The following is a 17,572-nucleotide window of genomic DNA, read 5'->3' as shown; positions in this document are numbered from 1 at the left end:
AGCATAGATGTAGCCTAAACTGCATGGAACGGAGAAAGAGAGTTGAATACATGGGCCAGCTTTTATGGCCCACGGGCCCAGGTGAACGCAATCAGCTGACGACCCTTCAGAGTCAGCCAATTGCTTGCTTATGTTGGCCAGGACAACCTCCAAGACATGGGGAGGGGCATCACACTACTGCGTTCAGTTTGTGGCATTGGACTTGATGGAAAAGGGCTCATTACACAGATGTAGGGTCATAAACAATTTCAGTGTCCTCAAAAAGGGCATTGCTGGTTTGATTTCAACAGTAGGCCTACATGTATACAGCGACCAAATTACATATATTTTCAGACATTTATCCTACAGGTATGACAATAACTATAAAATATGTAGGCAACATGTAAATAAAATACATGGGTAAAAGATACCAGAGATACCAGTGCAAAGTTAATTAATCGTCAATATTAAGCTGCCTTTTCTAACATATAGAACAAATAGGCTAGCCTATGTTGGGAAAATCATCTCCAACAGTGCAACTGCACAGGGCTGCAATACCAAAAGGACAAGCCCGAGCTATAGGTCACAAGTTGCATAGTGAAAAGACAAAAAGTGAAACACAGAGGAAATGGTAGGTCAGGACTGTCAGTTGTGGAGGTAACTTCTGGTCGAGCCCTGCGACGGACTGGCGACCGGTCCATGGTGTACCCCGCCTTTCGCTCGATGTCGGCTGGGGTTGGCTCCAGCCCCCGCGGCCCTGTACGCAAGATAAGCGGTTGATGATGGATGGATGGACTTATGGTCGAAACCCCTCTGGCACAGAAATGCTCAATGAACATTGAACTAATGGAATGAGCACCAATGGTGCAATATTCCCCCCCAACCCACCCAGACTGGGCCTGCATTTGTATGACCTATACTCTTTGTGTTTCATGTCCTGATTATATTTGGTGTAGTTTTGATACTGGCTCAGTTGCATGTTTTCATACGTTTTATTTGGATTATCCCAATTTTCCATTATCTCCACTTTGTAGCGCCTTTTTAAAATCTAAAATGTTGAAAATGTAATTTTAAGCACAGAATCAACCTTGCTCAAGTTCACTATAGTACTATCCCTCTCTGGCCACAAGAGGGCACTGAAGCAGCACAAATCAAAAACCATCTGTCCTCGCGAGGAGTCTTTAAAAGGAACAATTCACCCAAAACCAACGTATATATTATTTTCTTACCTTAACAGATCGAAAGCACATCCATTTATCCAGATTCTGCTGAGGTCTGGATATATTAGATGCACAGTAGGTCACAAACACACTCAGTGACATTTTATTTATAGCATCAAAAATATCTTTTCTGAAGTGGAATGTAAGCATTAATTTGTCATTTACAAACCACATGAAGGGCTTCTATTTTGTGCAGATGTACCTGCCTTTCCCTGGGGTGATGGAGGGTGTGTTGAAATACCAAATACTTACCTTTGTTTGCCGTCTACTTTTGAAAAGGACACACTACCTCCTCATAAAATACAAAATTGTTGAACTAATGAACACTTTATTTCAAATTGGCACTGAATAGGTGACTAATATCAAAAGGAAGCATCAACAGATACATCAATAAGGCACAAATGGTAATTACAAAAATATCCCTTTCCATGACTGTAGAGAGAACCGTTATTCAGGCGATAAAATCTCAGAACCTAAAAGTTGTTGTCAACTGATTAATTGGGCCAATTATCAGACATTTTGAGACATTGACCGACTGATGCCTGCGCTCATGAGGCCGATTACACAAAAAAGTCTGCAGGAAGCTGTCAGTGCGGTTGCTATGGAGTCTATGCTGTGGACCGATGTTAGCGCTCCCCCTGGTGTCAATTTCACCATTCAACCAGACATCAGTGAGTACTGTGAAACAGCGGGAAACAGCGGGAAACAAATGCTGGATGTAATGTTACCTGAGGGAAAACGCTAAGACTTAAAAATCCCTAGCTTTCAAAGCTCATTATTTTAGTGGTCACTCTTAATAATGTATAAGTTTATCGTCTGTATAATTAGATTGGCTCTGGCCTTTTAGTTAGAAAATGTGAATAACTTCAACCAGCTAAACTTCCTTACAGGGCTCCAAAAACCATTGTATATTAGCTTTGGGAAGGTGGTGAAAATGTTAGTTTCGACTCCTGTACTATAACTCATGCACCCACCATAGTCTTCTCTAAATGTTAACACATTTCTCTCATCCGAAATGAAAGCAAATCTAATCTAAAAACATCATATATATATATATTTTTTATTTTATTTTTTTATTACATTACAATGGATAGAATAATGTAGTTGAATGATGTTGCTTCTGACATACAGTACCCCGCTCTCCCTTAAATTCCAGTCATGTTCTGAAATCTACAGTAGCCCCATGTACTTCCCTAGGTCATAATTTAATAAAAATTCCATATAAGACAGTATGTCACTGGCTAAAATAACTATGTATATTAGACGTTCATGGAATTATAGGTGACTTTTCTTTGTTTTATTTTTAACCCAAATACTTACCATGTATTTTTAAAGTGTTAAATAAATTTCAGTATAGTAAAAGTACATACATTTTATGTCTAAATTGTTGTCATTTCATTTTTGTATTTTATCAGATGCAAAAAAAATAAAATAATAACCACCCCAAAACATTATGATGTCAACATTACTTAGCCATTGGCAGTGGTGCTCTCGAAATGTCGGCATTGGCCATTGAAAATCCATATCGTTCAACCACTACGTTTAAAAAACTTCAACAGAATAAATACAATTTCAATCCAAGTCAAGCCAAAAGAAAGTGATAGCAGTGGAATACAGCTTCTTATTTTCACTAGTTAGCCAGTGAGTGATATCAAATCTCTCCACTTCTCAGTAAACTCCACACTCATGATCCATCTATACTAACTACTTTATCAGATTGTTGAAGCTTACAGATCACAATGAACAGAAAATAAATCGCAGCCATAACACTGGCCAGAGAGAAGGCTTAGGGAAGAGCTTGTGCTAATGTTGTGCAGAAACACAGAACACCCTGTGAAGAAACAAAACACGTGTTAAGTATTTTCACCACATCCTTTGTACAGTGTGGACAAGTAAGTGATTTCTTAGCATGCATCCAAACTCCAGCACCACATTTAATTGCCTTTCCTCTCCCTTGCACACTAGTCACTTTGAACCATATTATATATTAGCAGTTCTAAAAGCACTCATCTTTATCATTATAAACAATGAGGCAGACCTCGACATTCAAAGTTTAAACCAATCGCGCTGAATACTTGACTAACTTGATGTGACATGAGAAGAGTGACTTTGCTGGGAGCAAATAACTATTCTACTCGTCTCAGTCCATATGAGTCAATCCTACAGTCAATAAAAACAAATCAAATATGAGCATGTCTCTGGAAACCAACCAGCTGGAAAGTGAAGCATTTAATGGCATATCCATTCCAACTGATTTAACATCTTTAAACATATCAAGACATAGACTGAATGGATATTTCATCCGCTTTGTCCATGTCTAGTCTCCCTGATATCTTATACATCGCAGCACAGATGCTTCCTGTCCACAGCTTGGGAAGGGCACTTAAAAGGATAACAGGCTATAGAACTGTAAAAAGACAACACAGCAGGTCAATGGCCCCCAGCCTTGGGGGGAGCTACAGTATAAGGGCCATGGGAATCACCACCCTTGCATATCCCTAGCCACCTGCCCCCCCGCCCCCTCACTGAGGTAGCTTTCTGTGGCCAGCCGCCTCCAACTCCACACTGGAGAGGAAACGTCTGGATAGTCGGTGGCAGTCGTAGCTCAGCTCTGTGGTGTAGACGGCACTGGTTTTCTTAGGGTAGACGATGGTGGTGGTCTTGAAGAGCTGCGGCCGATGGCGAGGCTGGAACTCCAGCTGTGTCTTGTAGTGGCGCCAGGTGCTGTGGGGCATGGCCATGATGGTCTGCCTGCAGTGTTCAAGGCCCTGGCCCCATGGCTGCAGGGCCACGCCCTGGATGAAGTGGCGGTCTGAGTCGTAGTGCACGGATGAGGTGTATCTGTGGAGGACGTAAAGTGTAGTGGTTATATTTGGAGCAAAACTATAGTTTGCATCCCAGCTCCACCAATGACACTACAACCCAAAGTCTGTCCAAGTCCGCTGTTCTCTTGTTTGCTTATGTACACATATTGTAGTTGTTGGCCATCTTAGTATACATTAAAATAAAAATACCACAGCCTGCATATCCTCATGGTGTGTGATTTAGAAAAAAAAGCATATTCTCACTCCTCCAGCAGGTCTAATGCTGCACAGAGGTCACATCAAAGCCAACCCACCTTATTTCCTTTGGTGGTAATGGATCAAGTGCTATGCCTTCCCCAAAGGACAATGGGTGTAGCTGCTGGATAGATCTGGTGCGTAAAACAGGAACCTGCAATATAAAAATCAGCCCTACAGTCAACACAAGGAGCCAATACTTTCAAGTTCTCATAGGGCCAGTCGAGTGCTGAAGTGACCCACTTTCTTCAGCTAGCCAGAACATGCAACAATTTCTTGCAGCAAATAACATATTTTTTACTAATTACTTATGCTTTTTATGCTTGCTTAGGCGGGATTATTGGCAGTCAGCAAAACATTAGGCATGGATCCTGATTGGCAGAAACAATTCCAGAGCGAACTGGCAAAAGTGGCAACATCTAACGTTATTCCAATGCAAATCAACCTGGAATTTGCAGGACAAACTACCCTATAACACCAATTTATGCATCCGTGGAAGCTACCAGTCTTTAATGCGTGCTAAATTCATAGTAACGTTAGTATGCCAAGTCTTTCAAATTGCAAGTTATGGAATGCGCAGGGGGTTGAAACGACTAAATGTCAGCTGCAATTTGTGGTCGTCTGTTTTGCTCCAAAGACTTAATTTATTTCTTAGGGTTACCTACCAGGGAGCCTCTTCCCTCGTCTTCAGACACCGGGCTCACGCCCCCAGCTTTCTCCGCACACACAGGCAGCAGCCAGGCGCTGGGGCTCGGGCTCGGGGGTAACCCAGAGTCCGGGCTGTCAAGTCCTCTATCAGCCCTGCAGCTCATCTCCAGTGGATCTCCTTCACATGCATTTGGCAAGTTCAACCTGCCAACCATTTCTGGTTAAAAGTTGCAAAACTCCAGAGAGTACAACGCAGGTTACGAAAGAGAAATATTTCCAAATTGCACTTCCGTAAGAGTTTTTGTTGTTGTTGTTGTTGCAAAGTCCCACGGTGTTACAGCTAAACTTGTTCCGGACAGGATGCAACGTCTGCCCGGTGGAAATATCATCAACCGGGCAGTAACGTTAATTCAGATCCCACCAACCAAAAAAAACCAAAACACTTAAAAATAAAACCCGTCCTTTACTTTGACATTCAAAAATATCAAAGCATGACCCAACTCCAAGATGAATGTGTATAAAGACATAAGGAAGTTTGACCACTTTTTGTCTGAGCAGGGAAAAGGATGTGAGGACGTAGCTACCCGCGGCCCGACTTCAAACTTCTTTCCCCTCAGGGAGGCCTTCAGATCCACAAACAGGCGAAAGGAAACGCCTTTTGGAGCATTTACAGCCTCCTGATTGGATGGAGAACAAGTGGCAACCAGAGACGGAGCTGGTCATGGGAACTTGTCCAGCCCCTCATTCAAAATTGGACCCTGGTTAAAAAAAAAAAACAACAAAAAACCCAGGTTGATATTTTTTCCTGGTATTGTGCAAATTGAAGCAGTATACGCCCGTTTGATGAAGCACAAGGGAAAACTGTGGCAAAGTTTTAATAGTGTTCAACAATTTCCCGTGTAGCATACAATACACACATTAACATCTTGTACCTGAAGGCAGGAATGTGTACACTAATTTACATTTAATCTAAGGTTACAAGGACTTGCTAATGTGAGAGGCACTGGCATCAAAGTCAGTGATCATAACCAGGGCGCTGACTTCAAACAAGTAGTCGTTTTTTTGTTTTCTTCCAGAGACTGTGATGTGCTGTTTTTCCAAGTTAAAATCCTTTAAGTTTAACTGGTTCTAACTTCCAAGTCAACCCAGAGGAGTTTTAAATGCCAAGGCAAAGCTGGCATGTCTGACTGAAGCTGCACCGTTCGTTCACACAAAAAAATCCCAACACCTATGACGCGTTCACACCTGTAATGGATGGCACACAAATGCACACAAGTTTCAACCCAGTATTCCCCACTTGAAATGAAAACAGTTTAGGGAAACCATGGCTATCCTTCAAATAAAGTTTTGTTCAAATATGAATTTAAATGATCATGCTGCCTGCAATGATCCTGTATTAGACATGTCCCAGAGAGACAGCCAGAGGGCTTTTTGAGCAGAATTTACAGCACTACATTTAGTCTTCTGAGTGCAATAATGTACTAATGTTACAAAGATTAAACATTAGTGTCATGGGGGGAAAAGTGGGAAATTACAGAAGTAGATGATGTGTAACAACAGCAAGTAGCAGCTGAGGAAGTTTCTTCATAATCCAGCATGGTCAGCTTGGGTTCATTCATACTACTGTCAGTCAGAAAGTGTAGTCTTTGAGATGAATAACTGCAACAGAGGTGAAGACCATCCCATCATTCAGTTCTTTTAATTCTCAGGATGCAATTTCAGTGTGTGTCTGTTCACAGTCTCTTCTTGATGAGTTTCTCTAGTTTACGGATACGGGAGGACTCCTGCTCAGGGGTGGGTGTACTGAAGGACAGAGAGTGGCCGCCGTCACCCCCGGAGGGTGGAGTGGGTAGCCTCTGCCTGAAGAGCTCCAGCATGCTGCTCTGTTCACTGCGCTTCAGACCCTACACAAACACACAAAGTACACACACACAGTGGAAATCACAGAGTATTAAAAAATCTCTCTTAAACACAGAACAAGAGGAAAATACAAAAATAAAAGTGTGTTGGTTCACTATAACAGGTGAGCTGTTTTGGAATTACGGGGAAAACATTAAAACAGACTTTTACGTTTACCCATAATACAAACAAGGTTTCAAACAGAAGCTAAATGAGAGAAATGCAGAGTTACATGTTAAAGCAATAGTTTGACATTTTGGGAAAAAAAAACATAAAACACCTAAATGTTCAGTATGAGGCTGGAACTAGCAGCTGGTTAGCTTAGCTTAGCATAAATACTGGAAAAGGTGTGAAACCATAGACAGTATATTACTGGCCAAAGCTATCCCGCTGGTTTGAATGGAGAGCAGTGAAGCCAGTTTTGGACCAATAAAATACTACTACATGGCTACTTCCTGTTGGCACCAGTGTCGCATGATGGTGCAACATAACCGTGGTTTAATGATGTAGAGCAACGGCAGAAACACCATAATTCTGGTAGCTGCACAAACAAAAAGTTTCTTGCCTCAGTTTGTCTGACTCAGATCGTCACTGTTTAATCAGCCCACCACCAAGGCTCACCTGCCAAACACCAATGTAGTGTCACTGATAGCCGAATAGTTGTTTTAGATTCTCTGAGAATTTATAGTCTAAGCAATATGGTTACATCTCTCATGTGCGAAGGGATGTCACAGGTTTTTTACGTAATTTTTGGGCCTACATGGGACCATCCATGCAGGCTTTGGTCGGCTTCACTGTTTCAACTGTGGCTTACCCCCTTGTGTGAAACAGAAGACCTGACTCCATTCAAAAGGTAATAAAATCTGCCTACCAGCACCTTCACTAATGTCACTAATATATATAATCACATCATATGTCTTGTTTAATCAATGGAAAAACAACGACAACTTGTGGTTTTACAGGAGGGTATATGCAGATATTAGTGAGCTTTAGGTGTGCTGGTAGGCTGATTTACCTACCACCAAACAGTGCCAGGCTAGTTGTTTCCCCCGAGAAGCTAAACTAAGCTAACCTAATCTAAACTAAGATAACCTAATCTAAACTAAGATAACCTAATCTAAACTAAGCTAAGCTAACCAGCTGCTTCAGCTTATCCAGCTCCATATGGTATAGTATTCAGTGGTATCGATCTTCCCATCTTTCAACAGGAACACAAGCTTCCCAAAATTTAAACTATTCCTTTAAATTATTAGCAGAGTCAAACCAACTGACCTTCATGTCCAGAATCTTCTGGAAGGTCTCAGGGTTGCCATCAGCCAGGAGCTTGATGTAGTTATCAACAAATACCACTGCTGGTTCATGTGGGGCCATCACCACCTGTGGAAAAGTAGAGTTTAATGTTGGTTTCGCCCCTCCCTCCTTTCCTGTGGACATGGGACAGCCCAAGAGATCTTTAAATGATCCCACATGGGGCAGCTATGGTCCAAATGAGGGAAAGGGGGGCTACAACTGACAAAACCAAGTAGCTGTAGCTGCAAACAAACTCGAGACTATGGTTCTATATTTAGGAGCCCACTCCTTACTCTTTTTTCCTTTTACACACCAATTACTCCATGCATGAGTGGGCAAGAATTAGTTTCAATGGTAATTATTTTTGGGGTATAATGAGTCTGGGCAAAAATCAGCATTAGTCAAGAGCAGGCTGAAAAAGTTTAATGGGGCACAAGTCTTGGAATCTTTTTTTTTTTTTCTCAACAATAGAGCCTGGGTGGAAAACGTGGATCGGATAGCATTTCTTGCAGCCGCTACAAAGCAGGCAGAGCAACACATGGCTGACAGACCCCCACCTCCCGTCTCATGCATACACATGCACACAGGGATGATCCCAAATGTTTCTCCTTTCCTTCACTTCAAAAAACGACCCAATATGTCCTTTTCAAGCTTTAATCCTCTCTTTTTACTCAAGATATAATATATGAGAAGGTGCACTGCACAGGGAGGTAGAGGAATCAGAAGCAGGAGAGAAAGAGAGGGAAGAGCAGGCATGAAAGGCCCAGGATCGTGTGGAATTCTTTGCTTTCTTACTAGCCCTGCTGACTGAGTGATTTACTTAGCAACTGTCCTGGAGCCAGGCCAAGGGAAAGGTCTGTAGGGACCTTGTAAAAAAAAGGGAAAGGGGAGAGGGAGTTTAAGAATGAAAACAGGCATAAAAAGGGAGAAAGAGATTAGGTGGGGTGGGGGGTGGTTCAGGCTGGACAAGCATGGGGAAGGGGGGGTTGCCTTTTAAATACTCCCCAGAAGAGAACTTTGGAGGTGGGAGATGGAGCTATGGTGGGCTTGGCTGGAAAGAGCATGGAAAACAGCCACGTCTCACAGGCACTGAAACCAGCCAGGAGAGGCCGTCTCAGACAGACAGAAAGAATCCGATGTACTTTGAACATAACTGCACACTGGCTCACAAAACAGACAACCCAAATGTAGTCATCTTTATCCTTCAAAGCAGATACTTTGACAGCTACACAAAGGTTTGAGGGCTGGGATCTTAAGCGATTACTCTTTTCTGCGAACTGAAGCGCCAGTTAATATTGCACCAGCTTAAAGGTGCACTACTGTATATTCTTATATTAACAATGGCTCAAATAATGTAATGTGAAAGGGGTCACTAGTAGTAGTGTTGAACCCACAGAGAATTATCACCCGACATGACAGTTCCCAGACCGTTTTAGCATGTTTCAGCTCATTGTCTTGGTTTACGACACAGAACTTCTTTGTTTATGTTCAGCATTACCGCTCTCTTCAGCCTGGTTTTGAACAAATAAGATCTCATGAACAGGATAGTTTTGATTAATGGGAGATCATTAAATTAACTCTACCACTGTTATACACAATAAAAAGTGTGCAGCTTTGTACATGGCAAACAGTTCAATGCCAAAACCTAACCTTTATTTGGTGAATAATAATTACTGTTTTGCTCAATTGTACATCATGAAAGAAAACAGCCAGCTCTTTCATTAGATCATTTTCAGTTTTAAGAACAGCTAATTAAAGATTAATGTAACACATTAATGTGTGTTCAATGTAACCCTCTAGACCATCTATACATGTTCTCCAGGGTATACATCTTGCAAAAACAATACTGTTACAGTTCGGAGGACTTATCCTTTGCTCAGTTATTTGATATCTGTTTAAATCTCAGAGTAAGCTTTGAAATCTTAAAGTGCTCATTTAATTGTCCCAATGAACTGCAGTTTCTCTGTGGAGGTAGGACAGATTTAATGTCATGTCACAGCATCAAGGAGTGTAATTTAAAACTATTGTTGAGGCTACACAGGGGAATTCTTGTATTGACCTTTTTTTTTTTCTCCGTCTTTCAGAAACTTCAGTCTCAGCGAAGGGTAGAAGCAATAACCTATGAGGAACCTTGCTGTTGCACAAAGTCGATAGCTAAAATACTAGCCATAGTACAAAAATGTATATTTACTCATATGAGCTTTTCTAGTACACAGAGGAAATATTTGTATGGCTCTTTCAAAATAATTTTCTTTAGAGGGATGCAATCCTGGAAATATATCTTTTTATGTCTTCTTGCTACCAGGGACGAAAGGTCATGTTTGATTATTTCTTATGTATATTATCTTGTGCAGCATTGTTACTCTTCTAAAATGTGTAAGGCCTGTATTATTTGTCTATAATTATAATTACTAAAACGAATAGTCTTCTATAGGATATTTGTTATCAGGGTTTTTCTTTTGAAATGTCTTGTAGTATCAGATTTCTAGCCTCCACAATGATTATTTTATCCTCTGCTGTCACAGAAATGCATGTGAATCACTCAAAGGCCTTCATGCAGAGTCAGCTACGTCTGTGAGAGTTCTTCATATATATATATATATATATATATATATATCACATTCCAGCTGAAGGGGCCCGCTGGCAGTCAATTTCAGAAAACAGCAGACAGTAGTGAATGCATTCTATAATTCCATAATGTGAAAGCCCCTTTAATGTGTGGCAGATGAGTGGAAATTCATGTATATACATTCAGAGCATTTTTCCAGGAACAAAGACGGGCCTTACCCAGGCCATATGGAACAGCATGCATCCCAGTAGAAAACAGTCAGACGAGGCAATCAAATATGAAATGATGAGAGGGCTTGCTAGCCAGTCAATGTCTGAGATAAAACAAAGTTAGTGTGCCTAGAGGCCCAAGTCTAAGGCAGGGCGTACGACTGGTTCTAATATAATACCATAAATTCTGCCATTGATCCACCACAAAGGCAAGGCTGTCGAAGCACGATTAGAGCAGGTCACACAGTTATAAATATCAGGACAGTCCAACCACGATCGCTTCAGGAAGGAAAGAAGGCCTCCCGGGAGTCAAAGGGAAATCAAGGGACAGGCAGGCGTGCACTCTCATTTCACATTTCTGTACACTCCAGGGACAGTTAATTAGGGTGGGGTTAATCTATGGCAGTCACATACCAGTGTCCTCCAGGGTTTCATAAGGTAATTCTGAGGAAAGGCCTACTGGCTGCATCCTGTTTGCTCTCCTCACTGAAAACAACATCCACCATGTTATGCTGCATGTATTTTGTGAGTAGACGCATGGCTGCATGCATTTACTTATTTACTCACACACCTTTCCACTGGCTCAACCCACATGCTGTGTTTAACAATATGTGCATGTGTGTGTCTTGTGTGGCCCGTCTCTCGCTCATTAAACCAGCAGTGCATCAGCTCCAATTCTATTCCCTCCCTTCCTCATGTGAGGTGGGTTATTTCATGAAAACATGCTCATAAAGTGCTATTGTGAGTGGGGTTAAAGACACAATTAAAGGGTTATTCTGCCCCAAAATAAGCTCTAAGTAGATAATCTGTTTGAGCGACTCAAGACAAACATAACAGTGGCTCGCCAGTCAAACCACAAACACTTGAGGATAAATGTTTGTTCAGTCTATTGTTGCTGCTAACGATGGAACCTCAATCAGTGGAAAAAGCTGCAGGTTGTGCCAGACTATTCTAGGTCAAGCGTCAACACCAAAGCTAATGTTTAACTGGATATGTCAGAGTTTCAACATTAAATCTGTACAATGGCAAACAAGAGATAAAGAAAACTCAGTTCAGACCGCACTTACACAAAAGGGTCCATCTAGAGTTCTGAGCCTTTAAAAGGTCAGAAACTAAAGCTTTTGGTTGTAAAAATGACCAGTCTGAATTTAGCCACCCAAGTTAAATGTCATAAAATCTCAAGTGTCCCATAAAGATTAAGCGGCCCTCTGAATGTGTTTAAGTTTTAACTATGTTGTATTTAGAGTTGAACTCAGGTTCCCATTAAAATGTATCAGTTAAAGATGAGAGCTCATTCAGAGTTTACATGTGAAAGGTAAACTCTGTAAATTTATCTCTGCTAGGCTCAGGAGCAAGGTTGAGTGTTTTCCAATATTCATCTAAGGAAGGTTAGGCTCTGCGCTTTTCTGCACAAATTTGCACCTGAAAGCTGCACAGCCAAAAGAATCCAAATAGGACTGCTGCAGTGGAGTCTAGTTTGCACCCTCCTCACCTTAAGGATCATCTCTGCACGGGTCATGCCTTTCACAACTATCTTGGTGTAGCTGGCAGGTGCCTTGCGGAGCACCTGGGAGCCTATGGAGGGCAGATCCAGCAAGACCGTCTTCAGGGAGTGAGTGTCAAGGAGGAGCTGGTGGAGTAGGATACACAAGACAAAACTCAGCCATAGAAGAACAGTTAGCGATTCAAGGAAAAACATGTATACATGCACACATAATGGGTACTAACATGACCTTTCTCATGTAATTATCATGTCTTGGCGCACAGACATGTACGGCTTAATATGTGCTTAAGATGGTGACTCAAATGAAGTTTTAGAACAGATTGGTATAAATTTAACTTACTTGTTCTGCTCCCACCATGCTGATAGGCTTACATCTGAACAGATGGTTGATAAATTTGGGAATAAAAGAACTAAGGAAAGAAAGAAGTGGGAAATATTTAGGAATCTTTAACTATGGCTTATGGATAGAACAATGATGTGAGAATGAATGTGTGTGTATTGTACTTTGTGAACTTGATGCAGAATTGTGTGAAGTATTTGCGCGTGGAGGCCAGATTGTCTCTCATGATCGGCACATTTTGCTTAATGTGCATGATGATTGATGTCACGTAAGGACTCTGGTCACCCACGTGCTCCACACTCTGCCATGGCATCTGAGAGAGAGAGAGAGAGAGAGAGAGAGAGAGAGAGAGAGAGAGAGAGAGAGAGAGAGAGAGAGAGAGAGAGAGAGAGAGAGAGAGAGAGAGAGAGAGAGAGAGAGAGAGAGCAAACATCATGTTCAATATATATCTTATGCGCTATATGAACTGAATGTGTGAGTGTGCGTCCAACCTTGCTCATAGCAGTGAGAGCAGGGTCACAGGCAGCATCGAGGTCTTGAACCAGTAGCTGGATGCTGTTTGAGATCACCCTGAGAAAACACGAAAGTAAACAGCTGACACCATTAAAACACACTCTTAGAGGAGGTGGACTTTTATATAAAAGAAGAATTCTGCAGTTGTCACTTACGTGCTAAATGTATCCATCTCCCCAGTCAAATTAATTCTCTCCACCAGGACTTTATCTACTTTCTCCTTTAGTTTCTCTTCCAACTGGAACACATACAAACAAAAAAGTGAATACACGCACATAAAACATACACAAAGCTTAATTACTTAACAAGCATCCTTTGAAATGTGTGTTGGTTTATTTAAAAAAATACTGACTTTAAATTGCTGTATGTGTGTTGCAAACAAACTGAATGGATGAAACCTTTCAGGCTGTGTGGTAATCATAACTGCCACGGTGAGTTTGTTAAAAACACTGATGAAACGCAGGTCAGATATTCTGTAACTGCTACATGACAAGCTTAGGTTCTGCTCCCTAGCGTTACATTGTCACTGCAGATACACTTCTAGCTCAATTTAAGGCATTCATTCATATATACAGATATGTGCAATTGTATGTGCATGCCTGTTGTGTGGTAGCCAGGCAGTACTCTGCAGTGCTAAGGATGCTGCAGATCAGGCAGAGCTCGTCCACGGTGAACTTTGCTGCTTCTGAGCCTTCTTTCTCCTTCAGCAGACTGCTGATGGTTAAACCCCCACTGTTACTGCTGGATCTGGGTAGAGATAGATGTAACCAGAGAGAGTGAGAGATAAAAAGCAGTAAAACAGAGAAAGAGAAAAAATAGTCTTCTAATCGCTAAGATTTAACTGCTGTACAGTGTTTGTACTTGTTTTCAGACATCTATCAGTTTTTGAGTGCTCATCTTTTGTGTTTTAAATTTTGTGGATGCGATTTCAATTTGTTTACATTTGGATCATAAATTACTGTGTGCAGTTACATTATAGGGTGAATTACACGGATTAGGGGTTGAGAACCCCAAGATGCTCCTAAAGACTGGCTGATGTGGACCCCCATTGCTACAGAGCTTTAAGAGAAACTCTTTTTGTGGTGCACATCTTTTTAAACCACAGGTGAAGAAGGCCATTTTTAGTAACTGAGACACAACAGGCATAACTAAAAGCAGACGTAAGTGTCAGGACGCTGCGCCAATGAGCCTTCTACGGCGACCCAGTCATTAATAAACGTCATAACAGAGACATGTGGGTAAAACCACAACATAGTTCGAGCTCCTTTCGAGGGCCCCTTTCAAAAAACCTCGCACACCCCACTCTGCGACCGTGTCTGCATGTGTCTGTTAGTGTACGCACTTGCAAAGCGCATGAGTGCATCTTTGTACAGTGTTTGTATACGGCTCAGAATATGGTATACATTACTCAGTGGGCGCAAGTGTGTAATTAGCATGCATGCAAATCTTAGATGGAAACAGAGCATGCCTCTGTGTGTATGTGTGTACACCACAGCCAGAGATGAGTTCTAATGTGGCCAATGAGCCAGAGATGTTTTTGCTGGTAGCATATTAGGCTTTGCCACAACATAACCAGCTCCAGATCCCTCATAGCATGCCATCTCAATCTATCAAACACAGCGAGTGCTCAAGACATTAACCCAACAGCCCCATCACCATGCCGATAGAATGAACAAATATGGGCATGGCATGCTTGTTTGTGAAAAGTTAATCCCAAATAAAGCCGTGTTTGTGTTGCTGCCCAGAAAATGTAACGATTCTCATGGATGGAAATTGTTGAAATACTAGATTTTAAGTGAATGCTAGTGAGCTAGTGAGTATGTGGGATTGACTCAAAATATACAGTAACAATGTTCATTGTAATAAACGTGCAACGATGTGGCTTAGTCATGTGTTCTACTTAGTAGGATCAAATTATTGGCTTTGGCCGTTTCATGTAATTTGCTTACTATAAGAAACAGTAGAATAATGCCAGACTTATGCTTTCCTAGCTTCTTCTGTTACATTAATATCTAGATAAGCCACCAGGTCACAGATTAGAGGGAAGATCAATTTTCTACTTTTCCAGAGAAAAAATGTAGGGATGCACCGAAATGAAAATTCTTGGCCAAAGCCGAAACCGAATATTTTGTTGTTGTTTTTCACATTTTTTCAATTTATTTAGCCTTTTTTTTTTTAACCATTGCATAAATTAAAGTAGTAGTAGTAGACACCTTATTTTGAAAACCGGATGTTGTCACATAGGGCTAGGCAATAAAACAATAATGATAATTATCGCAATATAATTTTCCTCAGTACAATACAATAAATGTTCAATATATCGTCAATCAATATTTGCTTTAATTCATTTGAATCACAAACAAAAAAGCACCTAATTTTTCTATTAAAATATTTATTTTGTTGAAAAAAAGAGGCCTGAAAAAAGTTTAACTAATCATTTTTGTTGAAAAAGATTATATAGTATAGATAGATAATAGTTTTAAATGTTCTAACTCAGACTTTTGAAGGGATTCACTGTTTGGCATCAAGTGTTTGTCACATTCTGACCATAAAGAAAAGTTTAACCACATAATTAACCATCTGGTTTCTTAAATTTTCACTCAGGAGCAAAAATCAGCCTTTAAACTAGAAAGAAATAATGATTTGACATATATCGTGATAATTATCGATATCGAATGATATGAAATGTTTTTATCGTGATAACATTTTTGGCCATATTGCCCAGCCCTATTGTCACATGTGTATCCTCGTTCTAAATTCATCAAGTCCGACCCAAATTGATAAATAATGTTGTATGTGGTTCTCGTATCGTGTAACATGAAGATTTCATAGCCTCTACTGCAACACTTGTCTTGTCTAAAGAGATAAAATGACAGGATAAAGTCGCTAACCTGCCTGTCAGCTCACACTGGTCCATTTCAGTAGATTTACCATAAAGGCTTGAATACGTGTGCACTCCTAGCTTAAATCGCCTTCTCAGAAACGAGTGAAACACTCAAAGCGAGTCAGACCGTTTCTTGCCTTTCCTAAGAAGTCAGCTACAGATGGAGTGGATGTGCTAGGAGAGAATTCAACAGAACAGTGTCTGCAAACAGTGATTTTTGCGTCTTTCTCGGACACTTTAAAACGCCTCCACACTGCCGACATGTCAACGTAATTGTTCGGTGAAATTTATTCGGTCTTTTGACTTATTAGGCTGAACAACGAAAAGTGCTTTTTTCCAGCTATTTTTGGCCAATTAATACCTAGAAAATTGTAATGACTTATGTATTTCGAGAGTGAAGTTGAGGGTTTTCCCTGCCATTTCACATCGGTCTTACAGCCAGCATCTACTGGCCATTTCAGGATGTATTAAGCCACTTCCACATTGGCCTCAGCAACTGCCAAAGAATACAGTGTTGACGCCAATATGGAAGTGGCTTAACATTGAAGATATTTGATTTGACAGTGTCAATAAAAAGTAGTTATCACTTTGTAACAACATCATGCTAGTGCTTACCTTTTATTTCTATACTGAATCTGTTTTTTGTTTTAATTCTACTATGGGACAAAGTTTACTCACTGCAAACTAAAGGTAACCCTAGCTCCATGTTAAGAATATAATTTCACCGATATGAGAATCCATAACTCCAATCTATGAATTTTTGTTTAAATGACCAAACATGAACAAGTCTTACTTAGGCAGGTTGCCAGAGAGGATCTTCCAAGCGTACTCCCTCAGAAATTTCTGGAAGATTGTTGAGAGGGCGATCATTGGTTCTCCAGTGCTCAGTTGTGAGCACTGCACCATGCACTTCTTATAATAGACAAAAAGGTCAGCACAGCTGGGCAGCACTGCTCCGCCCTCCTCTGTGCCCGCCTTGGGTGGGCCTTGTGCTCGGAAGTCAGCCACAAACCGGTCAATCAGTTCGCCCAGGTTCCTGCAGATGTCCGAAAATGTACAGCCAAACACACACAGGTTCATACACACACATGAATCAAATAAAAACATTTAAAACGGTAAAAACATATGATGTGTTCCTAACCCCAATAAATAAATAAAAAGGATGAAATAACAGGCAGCCAGACAGCCAGATGAATAAATAGGAGAAAATATTCCAAGCATATCAAAATCTTCAGTATTACAGTCAACTGGTCCACAGTCGGTTGGTGTGGCCCAATCCTACAGAATCTAGGAACTAAAGCCAAGGACAAAACAAGCAGGCCACTGTTCTCTCCTGCTATGTCCCACTGGGGACTAGCTGATCTGGCAGTTGCCCGTTTAAGGCCTTTGGACAGAACTGAAATGAGGTTGTAGCTGCAGAATAGGTCAATCCTGTTCCCTTGGACAGACAAACAGGAT

General features: G+C 41.0%; 2 protein-coding genes across 2 annotated transcripts in view; both read right to left on the bottom strand.

The window, feature by feature from the left end:
* Positions 1–2,242: 2,242 nt before the first annotated feature.
* rflnb (refilin B) lies at positions 2,243–5,520 on the bottom strand. Its single transcript, XM_038693877.1, has 3 exons — positions 4,924–5,520; positions 4,318–4,412; positions 2,243–4,040 (listed from the first exon to the last, which is right to left on the bottom strand). The coding sequence occupies exons 1-3, from the start codon at positions 5,119–5,121 to the stop codon at positions 3,722–3,724; spliced, it is 612 nt and encodes a 203-aa protein (XP_038549805.1). The 5' UTR covers positions 5,122–5,520; the 3' UTR covers positions 2,243–3,721.
* Positions 5,521–5,765: 245 nt separating this feature from the next.
* The window catches only part of vps53 (VPS53 subunit of GARP complex), a 32,696-nt gene continuing 20,889 nt past the window's right edge, over positions 5,766–17,572 (bottom strand). Inside the window, exons 14-22 of the mRNA XM_038693871.1 lie at positions 16,908–17,150; positions 13,830–13,977; positions 13,386–13,468; positions 13,209–13,287; positions 12,882–13,030; positions 12,718–12,787; positions 12,366–12,503; positions 8,078–8,182; positions 5,766–6,810 (exon numbers count right to left, since the gene is read on the bottom strand). Coding sequence (XP_038549799.1) covers positions 6,640–6,810; positions 8,078–8,182; positions 12,366–12,503; positions 12,718–12,787; positions 12,882–13,030; positions 13,209–13,287; positions 13,386–13,468; positions 13,830–13,977; positions 16,908–17,150 — 1,186 coding nt within the window. The 3' untranslated portion in view covers positions 5,766–6,639. The remainder of the gene's footprint in view (positions 6,811–8,077; positions 8,183–12,365; positions 12,504–12,717; positions 12,788–12,881; positions 13,031–13,208; positions 13,288–13,385; positions 13,469–13,829; positions 13,978–16,907; positions 17,151–17,572) is intronic.

The sequence above is a fragment of the Micropterus salmoides genome, unplaced genomic scaffold (genome assembly GCF_014851395.1).
Source record: "Micropterus salmoides isolate LMB-PRFRI ecotype aquatic unplaced genomic scaffold, ASM1485139v1 Ms_hic_scaffold_3, whole genome shotgun sequence".
Classification (NCBI taxonomy): Eukaryota; Metazoa; Chordata; class Actinopteri; order Centrarchiformes; family Centrarchidae; genus Micropterus; species Micropterus salmoides.
This window is presented reverse-complemented; position numbering and strand designations above follow the sequence as displayed.

Coding starts and splice junctions, on each gene's coding strand:
- rflnb (XM_038693877.1), bottom strand. CDS start 5,121: ATGGTTGGCAGGTTGAACTTGCCAAATGCATGTGAAGGAGATCCACTG. Junction 4,413..4,923: donor ACGAGGGAAGAGGCTCCCTG/GTAGGTAACCCT, acceptor TTTATATTGCAG/GTTCCTGTTTTACGCACCAG. Junction 4,041..4,317: donor TTACCACCAAAGGAAATAAG/GTGGGTTGGCTT, acceptor CGTCCTCCACAG/ATACACCTCATCCGTGCACT.